Source organism: Drosophila sulfurigaster, chromosome 2R (assembly GCF_023558435.1).
Source record: "Drosophila sulfurigaster albostrigata strain 15112-1811.04 chromosome 2R, ASM2355843v2, whole genome shotgun sequence".
Taxonomy (NCBI): domain Eukaryota; kingdom Metazoa; phylum Arthropoda; class Insecta; order Diptera; family Drosophilidae; genus Drosophila; species Drosophila sulfurigaster.
Genome location: NC_084882.1, coordinates 19,174,162 through 19,200,722, shown reverse-complemented (window position 1 = coordinate 19,200,722; position 26,561 = coordinate 19,174,162). Strand labels below are relative to the sequence as shown.

Below are 26,561 nucleotides of genomic sequence, written 5' to 3'. Positions count from 1 at the left end.
TTTGTATATCGGACATTTGTTGAGATTGAAAATCAAATAACTAAATGTACTTTTAATATATATATGTTGGATTGAAACTTATTTGCAACTAGTATTTTTAAATACAGTAGATTCCAGTTATAGCGACTTTCATGGGACCGACAATTTTACGTCGTTATACCCGGAAGACGCACTATCCGAAAGGAGCAAAACCAATTTTTGTTTTGTTTTGTTTTTTATTAATTTTTAAACAAAACAAAAAAAATTTATAAATTTTATTTAATGTCATCGTTTTTCCATAATAAATCGTATACCTGCATGTTCCTTAGCATAAGCTAAGGCGTCAGCTAAAACTAACAGAGAGTAGTGAGAATATAAGAACCTTCCTGTCGCACCTACGCACACAAGCAAGAGTGCCGATCACTGTTAAATACATACATTTCTAACCGCGTCGTTTGATGCTTAAATTTGTTGGCATTATTTCGCTGATTTTTTTTTTTCGTCGCAATATCCGGTTGAATTGTAAAAAAATTTCGTCGGTATAAGCGGTTAGTTGCCAAAAGCGGAGACGTTCTAAGCGGAGGCCCTTTCATATAAGGTTGTATGGGGACCAACCAAGCCATCGACTTTTCGTCGTAATGACCGGTCGGACACTATAAGTGGAGTCGTTATAACCTGATTCTACTGTATATTCGATTAATTTGTATACCCATAATATTCTTAATCTTAAGAGTTATTTTTTTTTATATTATTTGTCTAATCTTTACTAGAAACAAATATATTTTTGCAATTTTTATACCCGCTTCCGATAGGGTAGAAGGGTATTATAACTGTGTGCCGGCAGGAAATGTATATAAGAGGTAGAAGGAGGCATCTCCGACCCTATAAAGTATATATATTCTTGATCAGCATCAACAGCCGAGACGATCTAGCCATGTCCGTCTGTCTGTATGAAACACTGGATCTAAGAGACTATAAGAGATAGAGCTATCATTTTTCGACAGCATTTGTTATGTTTGCAGTGCAAACTTTGCACGCAGATCAAGATAGTTTAAAATTTTTGTCACGCCCACTTCCGCCCCCGCAAATCAAATCGAATAACAAGCGTAATTTTAAAGCTAGATATACATATATTTTGAAAATAATACCGCAATATTTTGATTTAACCCTTTCGGGACGGGGTTTTATTTCGAAAACCAAGATAGTTAGAGAAAATCCTTTTTCAGATTCTGAAAGATGACTAAAAATAATTATGTACTGCATACTTGGAAATCCTGAATTCGTCCTTTTATCCTGGGACATATAATCCCAATCCGAAGATATTCACCGTTACTTTTTTGTTTACATTATGAAATAGACACTTAAAACTGTGTTTGGGATATTTCACAAGTGCTCTAGCATTAAAATTGTAGAAAATACGATGCAATGAAAAATGTTGCGACGTATTTTCCCAGTATGCAATGAAAAATTTTAAGACGTATTGTCCCAGTAGTCCCGAAAGGGTTAATTCAAAATGGGTAGCGTGTATCTCACAGTCAAGCATTCTCGGCTGTAGCTTTCTTACTTGTTCTTTGTCATATAGCTTATTTTCTTCAATTTTTAACACAAGACTTAGTCTTTTTCTGTAGTTAGCTATTACAAAATAGAAATTCATCTTGAAAAAAAGAAAATCGATCGGAATTTACCTGGTTAAACATGTAAGTAAAAAATGTACAGCATCATTCCATTTCTTCTTAATTTGCCATCAATCTGCATATTCTTATTGACATGTAGCGGATCTCAGCAATTTGTGCGTATTAGATCGATTTAGTAAAATGTACATTACGAAGTCTGTCGTTATGCATATATTTATATAATTGTTAAAAATACGAGGCGAATAAAATTCATAATTTAATACGATGCGCTTTCGAGTCCTATAAAAAGATTTCACAAACCTTAGACTGTATATTCAGTAAAATGAAATTGTATTGTGGACTTCTCCTTATTATTGCCATTATTGGCAGCGCCTCAGCTGGAAGCGGTGACAAAAAAGCACCGGGTGATATTAATGAATAAAAGCCTGTTTAACATATCTAAAAATGACACAATAGTGTGCTTTCAATAAAATGCGTATTTAAAAAAAAAATATATATTTTTTAAAAGCAATATTCATATCTTATTGTCAGAAATAACATGTTCTTAAAAAAAAAAAAATTGTGGTCGGAGATATCTCCTTCTGACCTATGAGTAGCGGGTATAGCTACTTATATTATTAAAACCAATAATACATCATTTCAGTTGAAGATTTTTACGTTCTTTAAAGGGAATCTATATTATTTGAAGCTTCTCTTTAATCGACATCTAAATAATTGTACAGCAATCGTAGTTTTTCAATTCCGAAAATTATTTTATTACAGGATTGATTTGCTTTTAATTTCGTTGATATTGTGATATGAAGTCATTGGTATATATAATTAACTCGTTACTTTTTTGGAAAATTCATAGTTAAACTTTTTTTTTTTAATAAAAAACGTGATTTTTATTGAGGAAGTAAGCTTTCAAAACACCTTGATGAAAAAGACAAAAAAGTGTTTTTCTTTAACCATGCTAAATCTGTAATTTAATTCGATACGCTCAGAATTCTTATATATATAAATAAGTGTTTTTCTATACGATACGCTCTGAATTGTGGACTACTCCTCCTTATTGCCATTATTGGCACTGCATCAGTTAAATGGAAGGGAATGGCACCAGGTGATATTAAGGAATAAACACCTCTGTACAGAAATCCTTAAATAAATGTGTAAACAACAACTATCATGTAAAAGATCGACTGTAAAATAAAAAATAAATTACAATTAGTCTTTATCCAAGAAAATAAAAAACAAATAAAAAACTTTGTGACTTCCTTATGGGTGTTACACACGTATACAATATTTTTAGTTCTTACAAAGTTATAAAATGCCATTTCTCTCTGGATAAGCGGTATAGCTGCCTAGGTTACAAATCATGAATACAACATTCTATGTGCTAATTATTATAATTGATCGCTATGAAAGATTCTTCATTTGGTACAGCAATCGTAGTTTCTTCAACAATGTAATACAAATATTTTACCTAATGAAATTATCCATGTTAAACTGTATTTTATTTCGATATGCAGTCAATTCCTATATAAAAAACGAAAAAACACCAAACTTTATATACAGAATTATTATATAAGTATATACAATATGATTATATAGCATTTGTAAGTCATATTAAATTATTTCTTAGAATGGCAAACAAATTGCATGTAAGATAAAATTTTTTAGACAATGTATGAAATGCTAAGAATTATGATAAACCAACAAACCAACCAATCTTACTGATCGATTCAGTTGATATGTATGATAATTTAATTAGAGAATATAATGAAAATATTCATACCAAATCTCACATCTCTAATCTTATTTGTTGTGCATTCCATTCTTTTGCTATAAAAACGACGCAAAAACGTCATATCTTATGTTACATGCGTTAAAATGAAATTCTATTGTAAATTACTTCTTCTTGCTGCAATTATTGCCCATTCTAACTTTATGCCAAGACGAGCGCCGGGTGATATCAAAGAGTAACATATATAAAGAAATATATGTATTCAAGAAGTTTAAGATGTATTTAATTTCTATTTAAATATGTTGTTTGATTGACATCTGAACTGTTTTTTTATAAAGCTAATTTCTGAGACTTTAAGTCGACGTGCATGTAATAAAATTAAAGAAAATAATTAAATTAACCATGCCAATGTTTTTCTATGTCAAATAGTTTATTTCCTATAATTTGTAGCATCGAGACTTAGTCTTTTTCTGTAGTTTGGTATTACAAAACACAAATTCATCTCGAAAAAAGTAAATCGATTCGAATTTACCTATTGAATGGTATGTAAGTAAAAAGTGTACAGCATCATTCAATTTCTTGTTAATTTGCCATCAATCTGCATATTCATATTGACATATTGCGGAGCTCAGAAATTAGTGCGTATTAGATCGATTTAGTAAAATGTACAATACGAAGTGTGTCGTTATGCATATATAATATTTATATAATTGTAAAAAAAAGATTTCAGAAACCTTAGAATGTGTAGTCAGTAAAATGAAATTCTTTTGTGGACTAATCCTCGTTATTGCCATTATTGGCAGCGCCTCAGCTGGAGGCATTAACAAAAAAGCACCGGGTGATATTAATGAATAAAAGCCCGTTTAACATATCTAAAAACGACACAATAGTGTGCTTTCAATAAAATGCGAATTTATAAAAAAATATATATATATTAAAAGCAATATTAAAAATCTTATTGTCAGAAATAACTAGTTCTCGATTCAGTTGATAAAAAAATGGAAGTCGGAGACCTTCTGACCTATGAGTAGCGGGTATAACTACTTATATTATTAAAAACAAGAAGACTCCACTTTAGTTGAAGATTTTTACGTTCTTTAAAAGGAATCTATATTATTTATAGTTCCTCTTTAATCGATATCTAAGTGATTGTACAGCAATCATAGTTTTTTTCAATTCCGAAAATTATTTTATTACCGAATTTATTTGTTTTTAATTTCGTTCAAATTGTGACTTGAAGTCATTGGTATATCTAATCAACTCGTTATTTCATTGTAAAATTCATAGTTTAACTTTTTTTTAATAAAAAATGAGATCCCCTGCCCATGGGTCGGGAGGTATCTTAAAACTCAAAAAAAAAATAAATAAATAAAAAATGAGATTTTTGGGACGAAGTAAGCTATCAAAGCACCATGATGAAATATACAAAACAATAGAGTTTGTCTTTAACCTTGTTAAATCTGTAATTTAATTCGATATGCTAAGAGGTCTTATATAAATAGAAATAATCTATTAAAACACCTTGAAGAAAAAGACAAAAAAAAAAAGGAGTTTTTCATTAACTATGTTTATTATGTAATTTAGTTCGATATGCTCTGAATTCGTATATAAAAGTAAGAAAAACCTCTGAATTCACATTCAGTAAAATGAAAATATATTGTGGACTACTCCTCGTTATTGCCATTATTGGCACTGCCTCAGCTGGATGCTTTACTGGAAAAGCACCGGGTGATATTAAAGAATAAAAACCTCTTTATAGATTTAAGAAGTGCATAACCTATTTAATTTCAATTTAAATATGTTTGTATCGCATAAATAAAGTTGTTCGATTGACATCTGAACTGTTTTTTAAGTAATTTCAGAGACTTTAAGTCGAGGAGCATGTAATGAAATTAAAATTTTTGTTTTAATCAAGTCAAGATTCGCAATATACATATGTTACATAAGATCCTAAGATGTTTGCTATTAATTATTAATTTGCAATTAAAATACAATGTTTTTCTTTTGCTTGATTAATTATTAATTTCATGCTGTTATATAAATATATTAATATGAATCAAGAAACTAAAAATGAATTACAAAGTATTTTATTTATAATTTATGCAAAAATTAAGTATTTATTTTTTTATGTTTTTATAAGCCTTTACAATAATATGTTTATATTTTATTAATTACTGATAATTAAAGCACTTATTTCGGATTGTAAGATTTCTTACTACCAAACTGCTTTGACCTTAGTTTCAGTATTCTCTAAAACTGCAGTAAAAAAGAGAAAAAGAAAATGTTATCGAAAATTTGAACGTGGTAAACAAGCGGAAAAATTGCACATTGAAACTTTCTCTGTTGCAGCTGAAGTTTTGTGGAGCCGAGGGACACACAGCACACAGCATGGCGGCAAATTGCATAGGGATAATTGCAAAACTAAATGGCAAACTTAAACAAAAACGCAGACACTAATGAAATTTCGATCAACTTTTTCCAAGCAGCCAAGCGACACGCAGAGAAAGAGACAATCGGATAATAAGAGATAGCGAGAGTGCATGAGGGAAAAAAGCAAATGATGATTTATTGAATTTTAATTTAGTGCCCCAGCAAAATTTGCCATAAATATTTGAGTGCGCCCAGCAAAAGTTACGCTCATTGCAAGTTATATGAACAGACAAATTATTCGAGTGTGTGCAGTGCCAACCCTTAGTGGCAATGCTTAGCCCTTAGTCCTTAGGCATCACCACATCCACATCCTCATCCGTGTCGTGAGTACAGTTGCCGTTCAGCTTTTTAGCTCGACGCGTGCGTTGCTTACGCATGACCAGCAGCTGACAGCAATGGGTAAATCCTGCGGCTGCTTCTGCTCCTGTTGCTGTCTCTACTCCTCTCCCCCTTCTGCAATTTGCCAATGCCAATGTGCGTATGCAAATTTTGCCAGCATGGCTTGGCCACATGTCATTCTTTTGACCATTTCCGCTAGAAGAAGCTAAGCAACAGCAACAAAACAATCGCAACCCCATGTGTCCTGTTTGTGCGGGGTTGCTTTCGATACCCTTTAAAATACGCATAGGGTAGACCAAATAAGATTACACTTAGATTTACCTGGCAATGAAGTTGAAATTGTAATCATAAGATTGTTTTGAAATTGAAATTCATTATTATTTTTATTTTTTATTTTTTTACTTGTTTCTCAAAATAAGATTTTTATTATTGCTTTTAAAATATACATTTCTTCATTTTAAAATACGCATTTTATTGAAAGCACACTATTGTGTAATTTTTAGATATCTTTAAAGAGGTTTTTATTCTTTAATATCACTCGGTGCATTATAGATGTTGCCTCCAGCTGAGGCGCTGCCAAGAATGGCAATAACGAGGAGTAGTCCACACAATAATTTCATTTTACTAAATGTGAATTCTGAGGTTTTTGCTTACTTTTATATACAAATTCAGAGCATATCGAACTAACATAAATTACATATTAAGCACGGTTTAAGAAAAACCTGTTTTTTTTTGTCTTTTTCATCAAGGTGTTTTAAAAGATTATTTCAATATCTGAGCGTCTCAAATTAAATTACAGATTTATCAAGGTTAAAGAAAAACTCCATTTTTTTTTGTCTTTTTCATCAAGGTGCTTTGATAGCTTACTTCGTCCAAAAATTCTCTTTTTTTATTAAAAAAAAGTTAAACTATGAATTGCTGTACAATCATTTAGATGTCGAATAAAGAGAATCTTCAAATAATATCGATTCCTTTTAAAGAACGTAAAATCTTATACTGAAATTATGTATTCTTGTTTTTAATAATAAGGAAGATTTATCTCCGACCTCCATTTTATTTATTTATTTTTTTTTTTTTGAGAACTAGCTATTTCTGACAATAAGATTTTGAATACTGCTTTTAAAATATATTTTTTTTATTTTTAAATACGCATTTATTGAAAGCACACTATTGTCTCATTTTTAAATCTATAAAGAGGTTTTTATTCTTTAATATCACCCGGTGCTTTTCCAGTAAAGCATCCAGCTGAGGCAGTGCCAATAATGGCAATAACGAGGAGTAGTCCACAATATATTTTCATTTTACTGAATGTGAATTCAGAGGTTTTTCTTACTTTTATATACGAATTCAGAGCATATCGAACTAAATTACATAATAAACATAGTTAATGAAAAACTCCTTTTTTTTTGTCTTTTTCTTCAAGGTGTTTTAATAGATTATTTCTATTTATATAAGACCTCTTAGCATATCGAATTAAATTACAGATTTAACAAGGTTAAAGACAAACTCTATTGTTTTGTATATTTCATCATGGTGCTTTGATAGCTTACTTCGTCCCAAAAATCTCATTTTTTATTTATTTACTTTTTTTTTTTGAGTTTTATGTTACCACCCGACCCATGGGCAGGGGATCTCATTTTTTATTAAAAAAAAGTTAAACTATGAATTTTACAATGAAATAACGAGTTGATTAGATATACCAATGACTTCAAGTCACAATTTCAACGAAATTAAAAACAAATAAATTCGGTAATAAAATAATTTTCGGAATTGAAAAAACTATGATTGCTGTACAATCACTTAGATATCGATTAAAGAGGAACTATAAATAATATAGATTCCTTTTAAAGAACGTAAAAATCTTCAACTAAAGTGGAGTCTTCTTGTTTTTAATAATATAAGTAGTTATACCCGCTACTCATAGGTCAGAAGGTCTCCGACTTCCATTTTTTTTAGAACTAGTTATTTCTGACAATAAGATTTTTAATATTGCTTTTAATATATATATTTTTTTTTTAAATTCGCATTTTATTGAAAGCACACTATTGTGTCGTTTTTAGATATGTTAAACGGGCTTTTATTTATTAATATCACCCGGTGCTTTTTTGTTAATGCCTCCAGCTGAGGCGCTGCCAATGGCAATGGCAATAACGAGGATTAGTCCACAAAAGAATTTCATTTTACTGACTACACATTCTAAGGTTTCTGAAATCTTTTTATAGGAATCGAAAGCGCATCGCATTAAATTGTGAATTTTATACGCTTCGTATTTTTAACAAATTTAAGAAATCAATTTTTTTTAAATATATTTTTTTGTATTGCTTATTGAATAAAAGTTGGTTGTGTAACGTAATTAGAATTAAGTCGCTTTCGATACCCTAACTTATTTTCAGCTTCAACTTAAGTTAACTTTATCAAAATGCTTTTTTCCAGGGCATTTGAATGCCTACTACACTCAGTACAGAATAATGTTTTGTTTTCAGCAATCGGGGTGCACTTAAATTTCGCAACTTGTTTTACCCACTGACCTTGAAAAGTGGATTTATTCAAATTGACTGCAGGCAGCTGTGCCTATTCGGGGTGGAATTAAATATCTCCCTGGGTTGGGTTCAGGTTGCAAATCCGACAACCGCTTCGATATTTTGTTTGCCAAACATGTTATTAATGCAAAAACGAAAGCAAAAAAAAAACAATAATAAAAATAACAAAAGGCAAAACGCATTTGGGCTCTTTAGGCTCTTATCTATGGCTTGCTTATCGCGCGCACTTTGCCAATCCATTAGGTTGTTTTTCCAGATTATATTCGTACTCGTAATTGATTCGATTGCTCACTCTTATCGTTCAATCCCCATGGATTGTTGTTCCACATTGGCCAAGACTGTTGTTACCAGTCGAGTATCGATTTCAAAGACTATGCAAATCGGTCTAATACGCACAAATTGCTGAGATCCGCAATATGTCAATATAAATTTGCAGATTGATTACTTACTTACATATTTAATCAACTAAATTCGAATCAATTTACTATTTTTGAAATGAATTTCTATTTTGTAATAGCTAACTACGAAGACTAAGCCTCAATGCTAAAAATTGAAGAAAATAAACTAATTGACAAAGAAAAATAGGCATAAATTCAAAACAACATCAATAACTAATTACATTACCAAACACAATTAATGAAAACAGAATTCGTTGAATTAATTGAACATTTCTGATTTGCAAATATTATATTAAATGAGGCTTTATTATCATATTGTATATAATAATATATATTGTATATAATAATATAATAATATTGTATACAAAGTTTGGTGTCTTTGAGTTGTTTATTTAGGAATCGAATACACCTCGAATTAAAGTACAGATTGACATTAATAATTTTATGTGTTACATGTTAAAAAAAAACTAAGATTGATGTACTAAATGAAGAATCTTTCATAGCGATCAATTATAATAATTAGCTCATGCAATGAGAGATTTAAAATAATATCGTTTAGTTTTTGAGAACGTAAAACGTAACTGATATGTTGTATTCTTGTTTTGTAACATATGGATATACTGGTTATCCATAGAGAGGAAGCGCGCAATAACTTTGTCAGAAGTAGATATATATGTAACTAAGCTTCTCGATCACAAAGTTTTGTTTTTTATTTTCTTGGATAAGGACTAATTTAATTGAAACACTTTCCAGTCGATCTTTTACAAGAACTTTATTTTGCCACAATAGTTGTTGTTTACAAAACTTATATTATATTTAATGATTTCGTTGAAGAGGTTTTTATTCCCTAATATCACCTGGTGCCTGGTCATTCAAAAAACCTGCTGAGACAGTGCCAATAATGGCAATAACGAGGAGTAGTCCACATAATAATTTCATTGTACTGAATGTAGAGTTTGAGGTTTTTTGCTCTATTTATATAACAATTCAAAGCATACCAAATTAAATTACAGATTTAGCATGGTTAACGAAAAACCCTTTTTTGTCTACTTAGGTAATATCATTAATATGCTTTGACAGCTTACTTCGTCAATAAAAAAAACTTTACATATATATTAAAGAATTAAAGAATTAATGACGTAATTAGATATACCAATAACATTATATCACAATATTAACGAAATAAAAAACAAATAATTTGGTAACAAAATAATTTTCGGAATTGAAAAAAACTACGATTGCTGTACAATCATTTAGTGATCAATTAAAGAAGATCTTCAAATAATATTGATTCGTTTTAGAGAACGTAAAAATCTTGAATAGAAATGATGTATTCTTGTTTTGTCATTTCAATAATTACTACTCGGAAGGAGTCATTTCCTATGAAGATCTCAGAGACTAGAAGAGAAAAAGCTAAATTTTTTCGTTATGATTCCTGGTTGCGATCAAACAATCTAATTTGGCAAAAGTGAACTCCTTGTGACGAGTTTTAGTTGCTTTGGTTGGCAATCTGGTACAATTTTGTACTCTATGGTATATATTTTGAGTGTAATTGTATGCTGACAAAATAGTGGCAGTAACGAAGTAAAGTCCATAAAATAATTTAATTTTCTGCAATACATTAGCTGAGGTTTTTGCGTTGTTTAAAAACAAATCAAATGCACATCGAATTATAAATTAGATATTGCATGGTTAATTTAATTTTGTTAATTCCCAAATAATTTCATTTGTGATAGTTGTGCCAGTTATATAAAAAGATATATCAAGGTAACATTTCTTATAACTTCTTTAGTTGCCAAACTGCAAATCATTGGACAATTCATTAAAGTTTTCATTGAAAGAGCAGAATAGATTATTTATTGCATTCAAGAAGTGGGGGGAGATGACGACACAGCTGCTTTACAGTGACTGTAAATGGCATTGCAATAAAACGAAATTAAATTGCTATTTTGCATATGGCACACACACACTCACACTCTTATCAACTGATATGAGCTCTTTGTCTGCATGCCAAAAATAATAATGGAAAAACAACAACAACAACAACGACAGCAACTAAAGGCGAATCCTTTGACAACAGCTGGCGGCACTGGGAGCAGACAAAATCGAAATAGTTTTATAGTTGGCATACCCCAAAAAAATGTATGTAGTATTCTAGATTAGTAATTGCTTGGCGCGTTTATTAAAATGCATAAATTAATGGAAGAGAATTTCTCCGAGCAGGCAGCACCTTTATGGCTGTGGACCATGTGCGGTAGTTAAAAAGGGTTTAGGACACGCAATTTGTGCGCTGGCTTATGGCCAAACAATTAGACATAGAATGGGATGTGTTGTGCTCAATTTATGCCTTGAAGGACCTCCCATTAAAGACAACCCTCACTATAACGGCAAATGCACTGGAAATGACCGCAATTATATTGTGAACCCTGGCAGCTTATGTTATTATGACCACATACAAACTTGTTTCTTTTTGCCCTAAAATCAGCGCAATTAATATTAAGTGGATTAATATTTAATGACCAGTGCACGCACCCAAAGATTTCAGTTCCCATATGTGTCTTGTGTATTGTATCATAATCGCACTCTTAACTGTTATGATGCTATTGCCATTTATGATTACAGTCTCGGACTCAGTTTTTGGTTTGCTTGTCATATTCTAATTACAGCATAACACGCGTTTATTACCAAGATTTTGATGGTCTCTCAACCGACACAAATAATGCCAAATTGACGTGCAATTCGACCGCAGACGACGCATCAAATCCTCATTGAATGGCCGTCACTAATTGATAAATGTATCTGCTGCGTGTCCGAATGCCATATTAAAAACAACAAAACAGGAGACTTTCGAAGGTTTTCACAAATATTTGTGAGATGCTGTTCTATAATTTTATTTCAACAAAAATGTTTATTGCATTCACATTGATGATAAGAAAACTGCGCTCCGACGTAGTTTGCGATTGAAACACGTCAGCGAATAGTCACAGCTGGTATAAAGACAGAGATAGAGAGGAAAAAAGAGAGAGAGAGAGAGCGAGAGCTCTGCGATAAGACCCCAAGTGTGCATTATTACGTAAAGTTGAGTCTTCGTCTTAGTCAGACGACAAGATGGATTCACAAAACATGGACTTTCCACACATCCGGAACTGTCTAGCAAAGCCGTGTGCAATTCGCGATAAAACTGTAGAATCATGGCGGACTCCAATCGATGACGTGTAGTTTTCAGAGACATGACTTCACTTATCAACTCGTGGAGTGGTCCTTGATAAGATAGCAATTTCCTCCACAGCTGAAGTTTTAGTTCGATTTGCCATCTTTCTCCATCTTATCAATGCAATTAATTCGGCTTGTCTTATCTTGAATTGCACTTGGATACTTTTATTCTGTCAATTGAAAAGCTGACCGAAAAGTTGGGCTCTAAATATAATGATAATAGCGTAGCACTTATCTCATTTGTCAAGTTCAAATAAGTAATGTTAAATGTTTGCATGGAAACCTCTATGGAAAGAATAAACAGTCTAAATTCATCAGAATTTTATTAAGTTTAATTGTATAAGATTGTTTATTAAACTAAAACTACTTTCAAATCAGTTAATCTGTTGAAAAATAAGATTTTAGAATAATATAAATAAAACGTATTATTCTCAAAATGTTCGAAAACAAAACTAGAGTTGCGTTTTTAGAATTGTAAATAAATGAAAACAAATCAAATGCGGGAGAATAACAGTTGTTTACAAAATTGCTATACTAAAGAAACAATCTAAAACAACTGCAAACTTAGTTGCCATATCAACTAAATTCCGAAAAATGTATTCATGCTTTATAATGAGCTTGATTTTTGCAAAAAAAAAAACTATTATTTATCGAAATATAATAATAATATAATAATATAATAATAATAATATATCCTATATTTTAATTTGAGAGCTATTTCCCAGATAGTCTTGCTGATAGACTCCAGCTAAGATAATAGCAATAATAAGTAGTCCTAAAAAAGTATTTTTACTTATTTTACTAATTCCACAGTTTGACACTCTTGCGTTATATATATATAAATATAAATCGGAATCAAATAAAATAAAACTCAAGGTTTGATATAACTGATTTTATTATTTTCTTCAATTTAGTTTGAAGTTAAATACATCAAGAATTTGTATTCATTTTTATTCTTTAACATCAGCTGGTGCTTTAAGATATATATAATTGTAATAGCAAATAATGCTAGCAAGGAGAATTAGTCCACAATTGAATGTCATTTTACTGAATATAAAGTCTAAGCTTTTTGGTGGGCTTATATAGTATACAAATGGAATGCACATCGAATGAAATTAGAGATTTGTTGTGGTTAATTTTATTAACATATATTCAGTAATTCAATTACATGCATATTGACTGAAGGTCTTTTACTTTTCTATTTTTTTTGCGTTGTTAAATCAGTAAGTTTGATCATAATAAGATTTATCATAATTGCAACCATTTCATACATTACAGCTTGAAAACTATAACCATTTTCAAGAAATCATACAAATGTAAATAGAAGCTAAATAGAGCAAAAATTTGTTAATATCAATGTATGTTTCGCTGTGTAGATCATAATTACTTAAAAGTTAAAGCTAAAGCACAATAATAAAGCGAATTGTTGCTTCCTTCTTAGAAAAGTTAAAATCAACGTTATACGAAGCGGACAACAATTAAGAAAGCTACAGTCGAGTGTCCTCAACTACCCGCTACCCATTTTGAGTAAAGGCAAAACATTGCGGTAATATTCTCAAAAATACCAAAACAATATATACTAAAAACATGTCAAATTGTATATTTGGTATGTAGATGTGGTACTACATTCAAGATATATTATAGAGTGCAATATATACAATATTGTCAGCCAAAGAATGTAGGCGTTTTTAATTTGGCTAAAGTGTGAATCTAGTTCTTATAAATGATTCTAATTGCGTATCAAGTAAATTATTTTCAAGATTTGACATTGCTGAACACATTATTTTCTTTATTTTATTAAACGCAAGTCTGAAGTTACATTAAAAATATAATATTAATCAAACAACTTTATTTATGCGATTCAAAAATATTATATAAGTTAAATAGATCACAAATCTTTAAAGGAGTTTTTACTCCTTAATTTCCGCTTGTGCTCTTCGTAGCATTACATTGAAATTGCAAATAATGCTAGCAAGGAGAATTAGTCCACAATAGAATTTCATTTTACTGAATATAAAGTCTGAGGTGTTTGCGTAGTTTATATAGTAAACAAATGGAATGCACATCGAATGAAATTGGAGATTTGTTATGGTTAATTTTATTATATTCACTAATTCAATTACATGCATAACATGTTAGATAACTAAACGCGGTGCAGATCAAATTTTTCATAATTGCATTACCAACGGTGGATATGATGTAAAATAGAAAAAATTAATTTAAAATAACAATAATATTTAATCACATAAAAAACATAAAATGCGGAAGTTGAGTAATTTTACTGAAATACGAAAAGATTCTTATATAGATTAATTGAAAACTTGCACTTTATTTGTCATCTTTAGATAATAATTTAACAAGTGTAATTTACGTACATATGTATTTTTATATAAGAATTTCTTTAAAGAGGTTTTACTCTATGATGTCGGCCGGTGCTTTTCCTTTGAAAAGATTGACAGCAAGGAGAAGTAATACACAATGAATTTCATTTTTCTGAATATAAAGCCTGAGGTGTTTGCGTGGTTTATATAGTAAACAAATGGAATGCACATCGAATGAAATTGGAGATTTGTTATGGTTAATTTTATTATATTCACTAATTCAATTACATGCATAACATGTTAGATAACTAAACGCGGTGCAGATCAAATTTTTCATAATTGCATTACCAACGGTGGATATGATGTAAAATAGAAAAAATTAATTTAAAATAACAATAATATTTAATCACATAAAAAACATAAAATGCGGAAGTTGAGTAATTTTACTGAAATACGAAAAGATTCTTATATAGATTAATTGAAAACTTGCACTTTATTTGTCATCTTTAGATAATAATTTAACAAGTGTAATTTACGTACATATGTATTTTATATGTAAGAATTTCTTTAAAGAGGTTTTTACTCTATGATGTCGGCCGGTGCTTTTCCTTTGAAAAGATTGACAGCAAGGAGAAGTAATACACAATAGAATTTCATTTTTCTGAATATAAAGCCTGAGGTGTTTGCGTGGTTTATATAGTAAACAAATGGAATGCACACCGAATGAAATTGAGATTATGGTTATTTTATTATATTCACTAATTCAATTGCATGCATAACATGTTAGATAAGTAAGCGCGGTGTAGATCCAATTTTTCATAATTGCATTACAAAAAGTGGATATGAAGTAAAACAGAAAAAAAAAAAAATTTAAAATAACAATAATATTTAATCACATAAAAAACATAAAATGCGGAAGTTGAGTAATTTTACTGAAATACGAAAAGATTCTTATATAGATTAATTGAAAACTTGCACTTTATTTGTCATCTTTAGATAATAATTTAACAAGTGTAATTTACGTACATATGTATTTTATATGTAAGAATTTCTTTAAAGAGGTTTTTACTCTATGATGTCGGCCGGTGCTTTTCCTTTGAAAAGATTGACAGCAAGGAGAAGTAATACACAATAGAATTTCATTTTTCTGAATATAAAGTCTAATGTTTTTGAGTTGTTTATATAGTAAACGAATGAAATGCACATCGAATGAAATTTGTTATGGTTAATTTTATAATATTCACAAACTAAAAATCATGCACATCGGCAGAAAGTCTCTTATTTTTCTATTTATACGTGGTTAGTTCAGTAAGTTTATTCATAGATAACTCTCATCATAATTTCTTTAGTCAACATTAACTTTGCAAACATTTCAAACGCGTGAAAAGTTAAAGCATAAGAGTTCATTAAACGGAAACTACACTGCAATAAATACTTAATCTTGTCGCTTAATCAAACAACTTTATTTATGCGAGACAAATAATTTTAACAATAATTTCAACTTTTGTTGATATCAGTGTTTATTTATATTTCGATAACAATGCTAAAGCAAACCAGAAAAGCGAATCGTTGCTTCCTTCCTGATTTCAATTGTGTTGAAAATTGAGCAGTTGGATTTAAGCTTAAACAATGTATAATTATTACAATGTTTTGTGCTGACCTGCAAATTGTAATCAGAGCCGAAGCAAAGTACACCCCCAGATCGTTGTTGCTTATCGTCGAGTGGAGGAAAACAAAGAGACAGACGTCGCATAGACTTATCTGCATGCTAAATATCAAACTGGGAATAAACACTGCGTATTTTATTTTGTTGTACTCATATGTATTTATTTATTTAGCTCGGTAACATAATTTAAAGATACATTTGTTCAAGCGAATGCAGCTTACTTAAACGTGTTATCACAAACATGTGTATGCGTATGTATGTGTGTGTGTCGATTGTGTGAGTGTGTATGAATATAAATCAAAGTTAAATAATAAATGATTGTAAATCAGATGTTTTTCTTTGCTTTTTTGTTGTTGCTGCGGCTGCTGCTGCGCTTCAGTTTATTTACTATAACTCAGATGACAATTCAATTTGTAAAACGCAGCGCAAAAAAATGTTTTTGGAATATTGGTAATACTAATAGAATATTACGAGAATGAAATTTGGATACTATTATTTTTTTTGTTTGAGTTATAATTTGAAGAGAAAATCGAATTGTGTTTTTATTGCTTCTGCAGATACTCGTCGAATAGATAGACGGACAGCGATGGCTCCTTGACACTGACCAATTTGGCCAGATCGTTGGCATAGCCCGACAGCGTGCGCACCGACTTGGCCTGCTTGCTCAAGAAGTTCTCCTGGATGTAGTGGGCCATCTCGGGATCGTGCTCGCGGTTCTCGTTGCTGCTGTGGGTTGCGCTGGTGTGCACGTGAATGGCACCGGTGGTCAGCTCCTTCTCGACATCGAGGGCACGGGCCAGGGATTCCAGTTCATTGAGATGCACCTCGGGCACTTCAGCGGCACCGTGCTGATGTGGCTTGCTGAAGTCAACGGAGCCACCGCGACGTGTCACCTGGCGGATGAGCTCGATGGTGTCGTCAAAGGCACGATCCGAGAGACCCTGGTAGAGCTTCTGGAAGCCGGGGCGGTTCATTTGGTACGAGTTGAAGTGGGTGGCCAACAGAAGGTATTCGTAAGATTTCTTCAGCTGCAACTGGATGTAGTTCTGCAGCTTGCCCTCCAAATGGCCAATGGCGGCATAGCGGGCATTACAATTGCTGACACCACCTATCGGAGGTAAAACATAAGGCAACAGGTAAAGCAAACGGTGTGGGAAGAGTTAAGGAGGGTTTTTGATTAGCATAAGGAAGTATTTCGCTTACTTTCATCTGAGAAAAAGGCCATGATTGCTTGTTTATTTTTAAAAATATAAATATTCAGAAGCAAGACACAGTTACAGTTAAAAAACCTGAACGAGTCAACTGCACACAAACACATGCACACGCTCTGGCACTCACTCTCTTGCAATCACTCTCTCTCTCTTCCATGCATACTCTCTTTAATGTATTTTATGCGGAGTACTCACCGTTAGTGCCGCACGCAGAGCGAACGTCCACTTGACAGCTCTGCTCTTGGGCCTGCGCAAGAGCACAGAGGCCTGCAACCAAGGCGAATACAATAAAGTATTTCATTTTGTTTTGTGTTTGCTTCTAGAATTAGAATAAATGAATTTCACAATTAGACTTATTAGAAATTTTCCCAAAATTTTCTTATTGAGCAGTCAGCAAATCGATTTCGATTAAAACTGAGTGGAAAATCATGAGTTTTAGAGCGCGCTCCTATTGCGTCGTAAAGTTTTCCCGAAAATTCTCTCTGTCTTGACACTAAGCAACAATCGAATTTTTCAAATTTTCGAATGCTTTGACTTTGCACTAGTTCTATTTACCGTTATAGTCACACAGCAATTAACTAACAATTGAACGGAATCACTTACTTTAAATTGTCCCGTTTGAAATTGAGTTTTAACTCTGCTTTTGTGTTTCTTATATGTGCTGCTTGTTGGAACGCAAATCGTGAACTGCTGTTTATAGCGTTGCGTTTGTCTCGTTTCTATGCTGTCGCCAGCGCTGAGCGAGCTGCTGTAGTGTGAGTAAGCGCGCAAGTGTGCGTGAAAGTGCGCGTGTATGGGTATGTTTTGCACTCGCCGCCTCTCTGTTGTGGATTTTGTTGTCAGTCAAACATGGCTCCGGCAATATGGCTGCGCCTCTGTTGATGCTTTTGTTGTTATTGCGGTTGTTTTTCTTTGTGACTCAGACATACTCTTCGTTCAATAGGGTTACCATGTTGTTAAAAACTGAATTTCTATATTTACATTTACAATTACATCATCTTATAGTCATACAATATTCTAGATGACTTTAATTAAATTGTGTAATTACCAATATAAAACTACTATGTTATTTAATGTGTCATGCTACTTAAAATTTATCCAAAAGAGCTTTTCTATTATCAATAATGCTACATTGTCATTTTGCTGCTGTCAATTGTTGCCAAGTCTGCACTGATTGTCAATCAAAATCTTGATTGATCCCATATGATATCACTACCTCTTTGAGCACACCCGCTAAAGTCAGGAATTAACACATCAGTTTTAAGTCCCTGTCCAAAACGAATACTTGGCAACCCATGACGTGTTGTTGCAGCTAATATGAAAGCGAGAAATATTCCCAGTTTGATATTCGACCATTTAATACCCTAAGCGAACTGTTTTACACGTGGTGGGTATGAAAGAATAAAATGTAATTGAAAATATAGTAGTTATTAATTTAAAGATTTTGCTGCTACAAACTGATTAAGAAATCTGCGCCACATTATATAGCTTGTACTTTGTTAGTTACAAGCGTCGCACTGATTCAATATGCCTCGCTTGCAGAGTGAATGTGTAACAAAGAACAGCTGACTCGAGAGCGACCACGGTCATTGGGACGCCATATTGCCTGTGGCCATTAGTCAATAATATAGATTTAGTAATTAGAGGCAGTTTTGCAGTGAGGACGTGTGGAAGTAAGTATTGTAAATCAAGTGCGTCTATAGAATCAAATATGAAATTATCAGAGCGACTACGACGACATATTGAAATGATAAGAGCACACTCACACACACACAGTCATGGCACACGTATATTGTGTACATGTACGAGCTGCGCTCTTTGGGAGCGAGTCTGACAGCGACGAAGCGTTTAAAAGTGTTTTACTCGACAGCAGCTCCGACAGTTTGCATTCACATAGCGAAGGCGCGTAAAGCAGAAAAGTTTAATAAAGAAAAACATACGACAAAACAATTTGCCCGTCATATAGCATAGGAATTACTAAGGTACCGGAAGAATTAAATCTGGGTGTATAATTCCTAAAAAAAAGCAAGAGCAAGCTTCGCCTTCTATGCCAGTGTGTGTAAAGGCAGCTGTGACAAGCAAAGATTCGCACTCGAAACTTCTATTTAACATTGGTTAACTAACATAAACGGTTCATTTTCATTATAAACTAAGCATTGAAATCATTGAATTATTAACTGAAAGTGTTATAAATTTGTTCTGTGATTTTGTGTAAAGACATCAACTACAACCCGAAGAACAAAAATGGTGAAATTAATTGCGAGTATTGCAAGTCTGCTGGTCGTTCTGGCTGTGGCCAACGTGGCTCAGGCTGATAGCCTAAAATGTAAGTATTACAATCAAATATTTCTAAATTACAATTTACAATTTAAAAACAAAACAAAAATACTCTGAAAAAACCAATAAAATTCGACGCAATTTACTTTTGGTTTGCGACGAAGTCGAGGCCAAACAAAGAGAGTGAGAGCATACCATAACTGAGCGAGCAGTACCAAAAGAGAGAGACAATTAAGAGAGCATTTCAACCCAGCTGTTGCCTTCTTTGTGAGTTAAAGTGCTCTCTTCACAGCTTGCTATGGGAATTTCCTACGTCTTAATTTTTATTCAACGTGTAGATGAACTCAATTATGTTTTTTGCAAGTCGCGATTTTAATAGAAAGCTTGATTTCATTGTGTAACCTACTATTGCATATTGAATAATGCGTGAATTTTTGTCAGCTTGATTAAGAGCCTCTCAGCTTGTGGTTGTTGTTTTTGTGATTTGAGTTTGCACACGGCCCTCTGTCAAAATCATAACAAAGTATAAGCGCGGTTGTGAATGTGCGAGCGAGATAGTTTATTCTGAAGAAAAGTGAGAGCGTCGTTTTTGCACACGGCACAAAATCAAAACAAATGCCGTTACTATGGCGACCGCTGCGCACGTTACCACAAAGAGAAGACAGAAAAGAGAGACTTCTTACTGCACTTTGGCTTTGCACATGCTTTGTTCTAGTTGTTCTAGAATATGGAATTAGCATTGCATCAATTGCATCGACTGACGATGCTTATGCAATGTCATACGTAACTCTCCTTGCTTCTCGCCTGTTTCCCCACGCCCACAGCTAGTCAGTTCAGTGTTGTGCAGGAGTTGAAGATTCAAAAGAACGATGAAATCAAGATGACGAATAAATTGCAAGACGATGATCTATTAACTTGTAGGTGAAATTCCTGCTCTTATTATTATAGTTATTCATTTAATTGGCTTTAAAATAATTCTAATGCTCGATATTGTTTCCGATGCATTGCAGGCAACATCAAGTCGAATGCCGTCTTCAGCGGATGGCCCGACATGAAGACGCCTTGCATTAACAGCATGCGCAAGCAGATCCAAAAGGAAATCTTCGCATCCACCCAATACCTGGCCATGGCTGCCCATTTCGCCACCGACACCGTTAATCGTCCCGGATTCGCCGAGCACTTTATCAAGGCCGCCAAGGAAGAGCGTGAGCACGGAGCCAAGCTGGTTGAATATCTGTCGATGCGTGGTCAACTGACCGACACCGTGAACAACCTTATCAAAGTGCCGGTTAGTACTCTATTTGTTCAATTGATAATTTCCTTTTTGATTATTTCATTCATTTCTGATATCACAATCACAATAGACTGTTGATGTGAGCAAATGGACTGGTCTGTCTGCTTTGGAGGCGGCCTTCAAGCTGGAAACCGAGGTGACCAACTCCATTCGCGCTCTTATCAAGACCTGCGAGGGCACCGCCAAGAATGGTGAAGATAACGATTACCATCTGGTCGATTATCTGACTGGCGTCTATCTGGAGGAGCAGCTGACTGGCCAACGCGACTTGGCTGGCAAGATCACCACATTGGAGAAGATGATGGACTCGCACGGCGAGCTTGGCGAATTCCTGTTCGACAAGAACTTGTAAGGGAAATCAACCCTTAACACTCAATCACTAGCAAGCTATTCATAGTTTTAACTGTGCTCTTTCAAAAAAAAAAACAACAACAAATAAAACTATTATTTAAAATTTACTGTAATCAGCCGCAGCAAAGAACAACAACAAACAGCAAGAACAATTCAGCACAAAAACAATGAATGCATCAAGTATTTTGTCATTTAAACATTTTGCCAAATTTAGTCCATAATTAAATCGTAATGAAAAGTTCAATTTCTCTTTCAATTTTGTGTCATTTGTAATAAATATTTCGATCTGTTTGCATTCAATTCCATTCCAATGCACAGTTAAATCATCGAGTTTTTCTTATCGAACCACTTTGAATTGGACTTAACAGAAATCAGCGGCAAAAATGTTTATCAAAATAACGTGTAAATGACAGACTAAGTTGTGATTTATTTACAATATGTTATAATTATTTCGTTATCGCTACGAGTTCTCGCACACGAGCTCAAGTTCTCATGCTTAAGGTCTCTGTACTTCTCGAGACAAGAATTCATCAGAAATTACATAAGTAAATCATTGACATGCATATTTATACACCTACACAACCAATACAATAAATACATATATTTTTCTGTCAATTAGCAAATAATGTTAATAAATATGGTTAAATAAACAATGCGAATAAAGTATTTCTATTGATTTGTTTATGGACTTGGGGTTATGAATCAGTTAAAAGTTCAACAAACCTTGCATACTCATAAGTAAGTATAGCGATTTCAATCTAAACTGGGGAAATACAGGCGATTGGGACTTACCCTTAACAAATTATTACGTGATTCCAATTTGCGAATATATGTAAATGTGCATGTGCTGCTTGCGGTCGGGCTTGTTGCTTTTTTAATCTTTTCAGTATCTAACATATACTTTAGTAACGGTCAGATAACTATCTTGAAACCCTGCGTATTCATAGTTGCAGTTTTACTTGTTGAAGGTGAAAACCTGGTGAAATACCAGGCGAACATAAATCAGCAGCAAGCAAAAATGCTTAAAGTAACGTGCGCCACGTTCTTACTCTTAGTATCCACTATAAACTCTGAGAGATTCATAGTTATCTCAGTCGGTTTCTTTCTTTGTGGTACTCTATTATCTTCGACTTGCATTTCAGCTGTTTCACATGCAATTTTAGATGTAATTGTTTTAATAAATATGGCAAAAATGCAAAAATACGAAGGGAAAAATACAGGGCGAATATCAACAAGTAAGAAAGCTACAGTCGAGTGTGATATACCCGACTGTGATATACCCGTCACCAATTTTGAATAAAAGCAAAAATTTAAAGTACCTAAAAAATACTCAAATTATACCAAAGGCTATTTTAGGTATATTGATACCGTACTACAGTCGAAATAAACAAAGTACAAAATAAACAAGATTGTCATCCAAAACAAAAGTATATTTTAAATAACTCAAAATTTGTATCTCATCGCAGCCAAAGTTTTCAAGAATTATAACTCTAGTTACTATTGTATGTATGCAGAGTCTCGACTCAGCTTAAAAATTACGCTTATTGTGCGATTTGCGGGGACGGGATTAGGCGACAAGTGCTGTCGAAAAAATTATATTTCTATCTATCATTGTCTTTGAAATCTAGGTGTTCATATGGATGGACAGACCGACAGACTTAATGGGTTCGAAGATGCCTTCTTCTTCTTATTATACACATTTCCTGCAGGCACAAAGCTATAATACCCTTCTATCCTGAGGGAAGCGGGTATAAACAGCATAAATGCAAAAATTTCCTCTACACACTCGGAGAGACTTATTCCTCACTTTTGTGTGAGGAAAATTTATTTGGAACTTGTACAATATTCGCCTGGTATTTTAGATCCACGTAGAATTTTAGAGATTTCATTTGATAAGTATATATGTAATTCGGTTTTTCACAAATACATATGTTTTATTTCTTTCTGTTCTAATACTAGTTGTCTTAGATGCTCTTCAGATTATAAAAGTTGTGATACTGCTTGATATTAATGGACTTGCTAATGATCCGTGTATGGTTCGATTGAAGCATTTTATGGTCACGTATTGTAAGCCCAATGTGGGAAATCGCATTGTCTATTCCTTTTGATAGGAATCCCCTCTGCATTATTGACCCTTTCATGTTGAGGAGCATTGGGCTAATCTGATTTGGGAACACAAAAAGCAAAGGCGTGCGTATGTGGTGGGAATGGCTTAAGGACATGGCCGGACAAGGCAGGGGACATATAAAGAATAATTCATAAGTCACTTGTAAAAATGTCATGCACTTGAGCAGCTCGATAGCCCCAGGGAAGGGAAGCAAAAAAAAAGGCAGCTCAGGACAATCTCACCCTTTGGCTAATGTGGATTCACCCTTTCGATGTTGATGTTGATGTCGATGTCGTTGTCGATGATTGACAGGACATGCCATGCATTGAATTATGATAAATTGTGGCAACTGTCAAATGGCTGTGATGATGTTTCTTATTTGTGTTTGGCCTTAGTCTCTCCACGACTTTGCTTCCTTCTTCCTTTGTGGAAGACCGACAAGATTGGACGTGCAGGCGAGCGTGACCAATGAGCACGTCAATGGGTTGTCAATGCTCGATGCGCATTTTAAACAATTTCATAAGCTAATATTTGAACAGATGGGCAGAGCATGCTAATGGAGGGGCGTGGCCGAGATGCTGGATTTAAAATTGCATCAATTTTGACGATGGCCGCACAATAGACCGCAAATTTTTGCCAAAATCCGCTCAAATATTTAAGCGCAATTTGAGCCGCACAATGATTGACCAGACTGGCGTTGAAGGGGGGCGAGGATGGGTGAGGGAAGATGTCCGTCTAGTCTGGTCCGGCATACAAATGGATATGGTGCACTTGCCCACGATTAATCTTGCAACAGGCACGACAAATTTCCATGATAGCAAACTTTTGCAATTGGACATGCTTGGGTTTTGTGTCATCATTTTTATTGCATTTTTTGATGCCGAAATTTTGTGCTATGCCCTGTAAATAAGAATGCTTAATAGGGGTATGCTCAAGCTGAGGGAAATAAAATTATTGTAGGCGGACACAGCATATCTTTTAGTCATCAACTTTCATTTGTTTTTTTCTAGCGTTTTTGCCTCGATTCTTTTTACGACGTGCTAGTGATTTATTCTTCACATGACACACTGATAAAAACTTGTCCCGCTTATCACATTGACATTTGTTGTGCCTGTTGACAAATTTGCAACGGCCGACATCTCGTCGTGTCTCGTGTCTCGTGACCCGTCTCGCCTCTTGTCCTTTGCCCCTTGTCCTTGCAAAGGACTGCCACTCCAGAGCTCAATGGGCATGAAATGGAAATATGGAAAAGTGGAAATATATTTTGGAAATGGAGAGAAATGGGGAGAAATGCGAAAATGCATTGTCGGAAGATAGCTAGCCAGAAAGCCTTTTTATTGCGCCCCTAACGTTGACTGACGATGTCTGCCCCGTTTGATTTAGGACACCGAGGGGCGACTCTCATTCAGTTAACCGGTTGCCATTTCGCTTCACATTTCACAAATACACAATACACAATGCACACTTCAAGTGGCAGCCGCGTGCACCGCAGGACATCGGGCATCCTCGTAATTCATAACCGTGCAGTTGCTTTGTCTTCACGCTCTACGGTGAAGTGAAAGCGTAGCGCTTTCTCCCGCTTTCTCGCTCGCTGTTTGTCTTTCACACTATAAATCTTGTGCAGGAATCGCGAGGCTTGACAAGCGTGCCGCCCGGTTTAAGAGTGTTGCTCAAAAAACCGGTTATAAAGGGAATTTCATAAGCGTTTCCCAAAGAGTTTAATATAATAGAAATTAACCTATGTCATCCAATTGGGAAACGTTTAAGGAACTATTTTGTATTTGAAAAATCAACATTTTCAGGGATTACAAAAATTGTATTAAAGTTAAACAAAATATGTTAGTTATAGCAACCAATTTTACTGAAATAATTACTTAAAAAATTGATATCAAATTTTCTAATTACATTTTAAATGTAAATTACAATAAAAACACTATAAGTGTTATTGATACTAAGAACTGAAATAACAGTCTTAAGTTTGAAAACTTAAATACATAGTTCTTTAAGCTGGAATTCCAAATTGAACATTTTTACAATATGATAATAATCATTAATCTTATTCAGCCATTCTCTTTGGAGCATTAACCTCCAACAAAAATATGTATTTTAAGATTAAAGTATGTAATATCATAGGTTACCATTTATATAATAGATAATTTATTTTATAATCACTTATAATATTAAATAACAAATTCTCCCCGAGCAGAAATGTATATCACTAATTACTGCCATTGGGTATTGGACGATGTTTAATCTTAATTCATATTTGGCAGTCAAAATTCTCTTGGGTTTTGGATTTGGATTAAAGTTTTTATCACAAATTAATACTTTAAAGTAATAGGTTACCATTTACAATATACCATAGATAATTTATTTTATAATCACTTATAATATTAAATATCAAATTCTACCCGAACAAAAATTTATTTCACTAATTACGATATTTAATCTTAATGCATATTTGGCAATCAAAATTGTCTTGGTTTTGATTTGGATTAAAGCTATCATCACCTAGCTGCAAATAGTTAATCCTATGCTATATAGTTAATCCTATCCAAAATATTTTTATAAGATATACATATATATTAAAATCAAAGTAATGGGTTACCATTTATGATATAAATCATTTATTTTATAATATTAAAAAAACAAATTCTCCCAGAGCAGAAATATATTTCACTAATTACTCACGATGTTTACTTTGGGAATCAAAATTCTCTTGGCTTTAATTTGGATTAAAGTTATTATCACCTAGCTGTAAATAGTTAATCCCATGCTTAATGCCATTTCCTTAAATAGTTGATAAACAAGTGTGTGACTTGTGTTGCACACACCTCTAATGAAACGATGTCGTGAAGCTTTTTCATTAAAATTCTGCAGACATGCTGAACCAAAGAAATCCTCCGTTTACCTTTCCCATCCGCTGCATTTTGTCCCTTACCCGAAAAATGTGTGTTCACATTGTTGCCTTGGCATTCGGAATGCCAGAGCGTTATTGAAATGTCTCCGCAGCTGTCCAAACAACCCATCGGCCCAGAGAAAGCCAAACACCACCCGCTATCCAGCTATCCAGGCAGC

General features: G+C 33.3%; 3 protein-coding genes across 7 annotated transcripts in view; 2 read left to right on the top strand and 1 right to left on the bottom strand.

The window, feature by feature from the left end:
* LOC133837668 (endothelin-converting enzyme 1-like) overlaps positions 1–26,561 on the top strand; it is a 113,552-nt gene that overhangs the window by 55,323 nt on the left and 31,668 nt on the right. The window lies entirely within an intron of this gene.
* Positions 16,736–18,215, bottom strand: LOC133835889 (ferritin light chain). Of its 2 annotated transcripts, XM_062266035.1 has the most exons (4): positions 18,058–18,215; positions 17,650–17,773; positions 17,447–17,473; positions 16,736–17,351 (listed from the first exon to the last, which is right to left on the bottom strand). In XM_062266035.1, exons 2-4 carry the CDS (start codon positions 17,753–17,755, stop codon positions 16,786–16,788), a joined length of 699 nt encoding a protein of 232 aa, XP_062122019.1. In that variant the 5' UTR covers positions 17,756–17,773; positions 18,058–18,215; the 3' UTR covers positions 16,736–16,785. The 2 variants fall into 2 exon arrangements, with proteins under 2 accessions (XP_062122019.1, XP_062122020.1); XM_062266036.1 differs by lacking the exon at positions 17,447–17,473 and having other exon boundaries at positions 18,058–18,214.
* LOC133835888 (ferritin heavy chain) lies at positions 19,283–21,516 on the top strand. 4 transcript variants are annotated; one of them, XM_062266032.1, is made up of 5 exons: positions 19,283–19,436; positions 19,672–19,780; positions 20,556–20,648; positions 20,742–21,019; positions 21,096–21,516. In XM_062266032.1, the coding sequence occupies exons 2-5, from the start codon at positions 19,699–19,701 to the stop codon at positions 21,375–21,377; spliced, it is 735 nt and encodes a 244-aa protein (XP_062122016.1). In that variant the 5' UTR covers positions 19,283–19,436; positions 19,672–19,698; the 3' UTR covers positions 21,378–21,516. The 4 variants fall into 4 exon arrangements, with proteins under 4 accessions (XP_062122016.1, XP_062122018.1, XP_062122014.1 ...); XM_062266034.1 differs by lacking the exon at positions 20,556–20,648 and having other exon boundaries at positions 19,286–19,436; XM_062266030.1 differs by having other exon boundaries at positions 19,333–19,780.